The sequence below is a fragment of the Cicer arietinum genome, chromosome 3, assembly GCF_000331145.2.
Source record: "Cicer arietinum cultivar CDC Frontier isolate Library 1 chromosome 3, Cicar.CDCFrontier_v2.0, whole genome shotgun sequence".
Classification (NCBI taxonomy): Eukaryota; Viridiplantae; Streptophyta; class Magnoliopsida; order Fabales; family Fabaceae; genus Cicer; species Cicer arietinum.
In genome coordinates this window covers 39,227,553-39,234,693 of record NC_021162.2, presented here as the reverse complement: position 1 = coordinate 39,234,693, position 7,141 = coordinate 39,227,553, and the positions used below count along the sequence as shown (strand labels likewise).

Sequence of the window (7,141 nt, the reverse complement as noted above, 5' to 3'; positions counted from 1 at the left end):
GATCAAGCAATAAAAAGCATTAAACATAGAGATGTGAAAAATAATTCAATAAACTCATTCATATAGATAGAAATCAAATCAGAAAAATAAGGGTTTTATTATGTTACACTCATCGCTAACAAATAGGGTTTAGTTACTCATGACAAAGATAGAAAAGATAGAGATTAGAGAAGAATTACAAGAAGGATCCATAAATGATTCTTGATAAAACTACTCCAATGGTGTTAGAAACAGCCGTCTCTGAGTTTCTCTACTAGGGCACAAGTTTCCAAACTTCCGAATAGTAAAAAAAATATACCTAAAAAGTGAGAAAAATGTGTTTTAATGTGTTCTGATGCGTATCACGCACCTTAAGCGCGTTCTAGAAGGTTTAGTGTAGAAATGCGCCCTAGGCGCAAGTTTCACGCTTCAAGCGCACAATATCTTTTGTCTAGAGTTTAGTGAAAATTGTAGCTATGGATCATAGCTTTCATTTGCACTTGGTTTGACTCCAATTGGATATCTACAACTCCAGATATGGCTGAAATAATCCACATAGGTCATGATGATTTTTCACCAAAATTCAGCACTGCACTAAAACAACGAAGCCACGTAAAACTACGAAAAATCACTACTTAATCAAGGAAATAAGAACATAAACATTTTATTAACTCAAAGAAATGGAATCAACAACATTTATCAATTAACTCCTCAAATGAACTAATAATCATAGATAAATAAAACTAAAAACAATGAAAAAATATGCATATGATGAGGAGTAAATAGTCCTCATCCATCTTCTTTGACACATGTTCAATTCCTTTTGATCAAACAAATATTTCAAATTCTTATGGTCACTAAACAATGTGAATGTGCATCCATATAAGTAGTGCCTCCATATCTTTAATGCAAAAACTATCGCAGCAAGCTCCAAATCATGAATAGGATAGTTTCTTTCATGAGTCTTCAATTGTCTTGCGGCGTAGGCTACAACCTTCTTGTATTGCATCAGAAATATCCCAAACCTTGATGAGACGCTTCACAGTAAACTTCGTATGGTTCTTCTAGTTGTGGTAAGAACAATATTGGTGAGGTTGTCAGCTTTTCCTTAAGTAAGTGAAAATTTTCCTCACACTTCTCTGCCTATGCGAACAGTTAATCCTTTCTTGTGAGTTGTGTCAATGGAGCTACAATCTTAGCAAAACCTTCAATAAACTTCCTGTAGTATCCTGCCAGTTTGACGAAATTTCATATGTCTGTGATAGCCTGAGGCTATTTCCAAGCGAGGACCGTCTCAATATCTGTCGGATTCACAACGATTCCTTCCTTGGTTATCACATGTCCTAAGAAGTTCACTTCTTCTAGTCAAAACTCTCACTTCGAAAGATTGGCATACAGTTGCTTCTAGGTTAAAACTTCAAGAACTTAACACAAATGCTCTCCATGTTCTTCCTCATTCCTTGAATAAATCAATATATCATCGATGAACACTACAACAAACTTATCTATCAATGGGCTAAAGATTCTATTCATGTATTCCATAAAAATTGTTAAGTCCAAATGGCATAACAAGATATTCATAATGTCTGTAACAAGATCTGAAAACAGTTTTTTGACTATCTCCTTCTCTTAATCGAGTCTAATGGAAACCTGACTTCAAATCAATCTTTGAAAACATCGCGAATCCTCTTAAATAATCCATCGAATTATCGATATGTAGTAAAGGATAATGATTGTTAATAGTTGCCTTATTAAGTTGCCTATAGTCCACACATAAGCGCGAGCTTCCGTCCTTCTTCATAACTAACAATACTGGAGCTCCCCATGGTGACACACTTGGTCTAATAATTCCTTTCTCCAACAAATCTTCAATTTGGCCCTTGAGCTCATTCAATTCCAATGGCGATATCCGTTACGGCGCAATCCAAATAGGTCTGATTCTTTGGTGTCAATCAATGAAGAACTTCAACTCTCTTATTTGAGGTAATCCTGAAATTTCTGTTTGAAATATTTCTAGGTACTCCATGACAAGCACCACGTCTTCTATGCTCACATTTATCTTTCCCTCGACGTTACCTAATGATAGAAACTCTTGAGTTCCTTCTCTCAGCAACTCTTCGAGTTTGTTAGTGTAACGCCCCAGATTTTTGTATCCAAAACGTTACTAAAAAAATACTTATTTGAAGAAAATATTTATTCAAAAATTAAAATAACATGAAGACTATTATTCTTAACGGAAGGGAACCACTTCCGTATTTCTAGAATGCTAGTACATTTTAAAAATTTGTGAAAAGTGATTTAAAAGAACTAAAAAAAACTATTGGACAATTCCATTATTACAGAATTGTCTTGAAAGAAAACCCATGTTTACCCCGCGTTCGCCACACGTCAATACTCATTAACTACTCTTGAATCTCCTCGAACTCATTAGTACCTAAAATGTTGTTGTAAGGGTCAAATTTTTTCCATCATCCGCATCAAACCAAAGCAAGACATATAGAAGAATAGCACAAAACATATAAACATAAAACTTCCCATTTAAAAGAAAAATGAGCAAACTAATAAATTGTATATTAACACATGTGCATGATGAATGCTCCTAAAACTACATGATCCAGATATAAACCTACCACTAAGGCAACTTCCACACAGAAAATCACCCATATCAATGGGGAAAATAAACCTGCCACTAAGACAACTTCGACACAGAAAATCACACCTGCCACTAAGGCAACTTCCACGAAGATGGATATGCCATGCCATGAAGATGCAGTATGAAATAGATATATTCCCACACAACCCACTAAGAATTATGCCATGTGCATTCAAAAATCACATTAAAAAAAAAAAAATCATCTCTTTATTCACACATCATTAAGAACACATACACACATCCATATCATGAGTATCACATATTCATAGACAAATAATGATAAAAATTATGACTATCGCCACATGCACATAGAGATAAAATTTTGATATCATACCGACCATAAAAATTAACACTTTAACATATATAACAATAAAATTCACAGTCCAACTAATATAGATAATAAGAGTTCAATTTTGTTTATCATATATTGCATAAAATTTCATACCTTACTACATAGGAGTCAAACATTAAATTTAATCTCACAAGAATTGGGTTTTGTTTTTTAGTTTACATTTATTTCTTTTAAAATACAAGTAATCACGATTATTTATTTCATGTCATTCAACTAACGGCCTAACTATAATTTGTGTGGGGAAAAGCTCTAATTCCCACCAAGTTGTTCACAAGGAAAATAAGTTATAAGCTTTTGATGCTGAAAAAGAGGATGTGATGGTGATGGTGGCTAGGATTTTGGTTTTATTTATAAAATGGTTTGTGAAATAGAGTTCGTAGTAGCGGCTAGAGTTTCAGTATTCTTTTCTTAGTGTTGGACCTAAATGAGGAATAGAAGGGAGACAATATTATTGTTGTTATTATTATTATTATTATTATTATTATTATTATTATTATTATTATTATTACTATTATTATTATTATTATTTTTATTTTTATTTTTATTATTATTATTATTATTATTATTATTATTATTATTATTATTATTATTATTGTTATTATTATTATTATTGTTATTATTACTATTATTACTATTATTATTATCATTATTATCATTAAATAAAACCAACTATTACCAGAACTAATTTTGTTAACACAATTTCATTACTAACATATTACCAATATTTCAAAACTAATATTTATAAAAAGTAATTTAAGTAATTACTATTTTAAAATACATTAATAACGAAAACTCTCATATTCACAATATTAACTACAATTAATATTATACTATTTTACAAAATAATCACATAAAAATACTACCATCTTTATAGAATAGTCAAAATGATAAAATAATGAAATTTAACATAAATAATTTATATTTATTACTTAATCCCAATAAATATGTATAAAACCATCGTATCATAGAAAATATATAGAAATAAAGAAATTGATCACAATATTACTACTATCTTAAGATAAGTATTTATAAAACAAATAATTAAAATAGTAAATAGTCTTAAATAATTAAAATATAACTATGCACATATTTATTATATAGTTTAACGCACACGAAAGTATCACCACAAATATCTAATGCAAATCTATATTAAACTCACTCAAAATTTTGTCCTCTAAAATGCTTTTGCTAAAATACCTTATAATTTTTTGAAAATAAATTAAGTAACTAAACATAATATTTATAATTTATATTACTCATTAAATCAAATATATATACGATTATCAAACCATAAGAAACTCACACATATAAGGACAACTAGTCATAAAATTAATCAACATATATTCTAAAATAATTTTAACACCAAATTAATTTCTTTAAAATCCTATTTAATTAATAAAATACTTGATTATGAAATTTGGGATGTTACAGTTAGCAGCTAGATATCGGAAGACTCCTAACTCAGGGAAAATAACCAATTTACGAGCACAATCCAAGATTACATAATGATACGACATCCAATCCATATCGAGAATGGTCTCGAGTGACTGTAGGGGTAACCAAATCAAATTAATCAAGAAATCTCTATTATGAATAGTTACTTGACAGTGTAAACATGCAATATTTACGGTCGAAGTCTTAGTAGGTATGAAATCAACCAAATCAAAAGGCAAAAAAGACATAGACAACTTCAAACGATCACACAATCCATAACAATGAAGGAATGGGTTGCCCTCGAATCAAAAAGTGCAGTTAGAGTGTTACTTGCAATCTTGATGTCTCGTTGGATCAAATTGCTAGATTGATTTCCAGCTTCAGCACCCATGCAATAAACGTGTCCTTTAGTAGTAAGACAAGTAGACCTAGTTGCATCCTCTGTTGGTTCGACCTTCGGAGCCTTTTGCAAAGTGTAATGGCTTCTGGAAATTGTAGCAAGGAAGACTCTTAGAGTTACAAGCATTAGCGTAATGTCCCTCTTCCCCACATCAGAAACATCGAGTTACTTGTCCCAACTGTCTTCCAAAGTTCTGATTTTCCAGGCGATTTTGATCCTTATTGTTGTTATGTGGTCGGTTATAGAGCTTAACAACTTGCTTGCCTTTTTTGTTTTGATTGTTCACCCAATTAGGCCCTTCATGGCAGGATAAAGTCTTGGAAATCCTGAATTCCCACTAAGACTTGGAAACGTTGAATTCCCAATGTCAAGATCAAGTCTTGAATCTTATACTACAGTCTATTTTGGAAACAATGACATATAAATTGTTCATCAACCTCTTCACGGAAAACCTAAAATACCTTGATAATGGCTCAAACTTAAAAGCACAATCACCCCCATCATATTTTCCTGATACAATTTAAGTAAATCATCATCCAACGTAGTCCTGGTACTTACAAGAAGTATTTGTCTAAAAACTTCTTCATGAACAATTCCCAATTCACCTCCTCATGAGTTGATCCCATCAGAAGTCGTGCACATCTCCACCAATATTCAGCATCCCCTAGTAGCAGATATGTAGCATAGTTGACCTTCACCTCTTCCTAGAAATTAATCATTTCAAAGATCTTTACCACTTCCTGAATTCAATGGTCGGCTTTTTCTGGACTTTCATCACCCCAGAACTTTGGAGGATTGTGATGACGAAAATCTTCCAATCCCGTTGACTCAGCATCATAAATCTCTCTTCTCTAGATCTCGTAGAGACTTTGCAGTTGTCTGTGCAACAACAAAAGCAGACATATTATTCATTGCTTCAGCCATTTGATCATCCAGATTGACGTTGACTCTTGCAGTGTTGTTCCTTCTTGGAGGCATTATTTCCTACAAAACCAACATCAAGTAGAAATCTTAACACCACTTAGAAGAATTCCAAAAGATAACTTTCGACTACATCTAACACTTCAGCACAGAACAGCTACACAATACCTCCCAACTCTAATAACTTACCCAAACGCCTGATCAGATAACGACTCCCAACCTACAAGTCGACCTACAATCTAACCAAAGCTCTGATACCACAATATAACACCTCGATTTTTAAAAGCATGAGTGCATTTTTTTAAAACAATTTAATAAAATAATACGTCGTCACACAAAACAAAAAAAGTCATAAAAAATTACATCATATATACAAACAAGCTAAGTTAGTTTTTGGGACACTACTCTAAAGTATACATGTAGAAAATACACTGGGGTTATGAGAACAATCAGACATCGCTCATACCCCTGGGTGTTCTCGGCAGACATCTACACATATGTGCTTCTCCAAGAATCGTAGTCCCCACATGGTCGCGTAAAAAAAACAGAACATGGACCCATCAAACAAAAGTCAATTGTCAAGGTATGTCATGGATATAGTCATCCCAAAACAAAATCAGTACAACCACCAAAAGAAATACAATAAGGCCCTATACAATAAAAAATTAGTATGATCATCCACTAACCTCTACAGTAACGAGGGTGGCCTCCACACACCGCACAAGTTCCTTTTGACGTAGTATCTCTCCTTGAAGTAAGTTCATCCTCCGCATCTGCCACAAATGGACCAATTCCTCAAATGGTGATCCATCAACGAAACCCTGGTCTCCGGCTAGCCTAGAAGGTCCTGCAATATTCTCTCCCATCGACATCGTCCCCTTAACCTTCTCGCCAGTCCTCGATCCAAGCAATGTATCCCCTGCTCCTGTGATCGGAGTTACCACACCTACGGTGACTTTCGTCTCACCTCTAACCAAAGCATCCTCTACATCTTCCTATTCTCCATTCACCCCGAGTACCAATCTTGAGGGTACAGGATAGTCGGTCATCTCATGTGTGATCCCTACGTGAAATACTGCCCCAACTCCCCTACTTGTCGTCACCATTATCCCCGTATACGTAGCCCTGCTTGAGATGGGGTCGTATGCCCAAGCTTTCGGCGAGTTCCGATCAGGAAAGTCTAATGACGTTTTCGTCATCAGGGTAATAGACGGTAGAATGAATTCGGGTATCATTTGAGGGCAAAGCCCAATTTGCACAATAATGTAAAGGGACACCAACTAAAATTAACAATTAACATTTAACAATCATGTTATGAAGACAAACAATCAACAATTAGTAATTATGACATGATAACAAACAATATTAGAGAATGTATATACATATGTCATATTATAACAAA

The 7,141-nt window shown here is 33.5% G+C and overlaps 1 protein-coding gene across 1 annotated transcript; it reads right to left on the bottom strand.

Moving 5' to 3' along the window:
• Window positions 1-4,410: 4,410 nt before the first annotated feature.
• On the bottom strand, window positions 4,411-7,141 carry LOC140919888 (uncharacterized). Its single transcript, XM_073366778.1, has 2 exons — window positions 6,426-7,141; window positions 4,411-5,802 (listed from the first exon to the last, which is right to left on the bottom strand). The coding sequence occupies exons 1-2, from the start codon at window positions 6,609-6,611 to the stop codon at window positions 5,653-5,655; spliced, it is 336 nt and encodes a 111-aa protein (XP_073222879.1). The 5' UTR covers window positions 6,612-7,141; the 3' UTR covers window positions 4,411-5,652.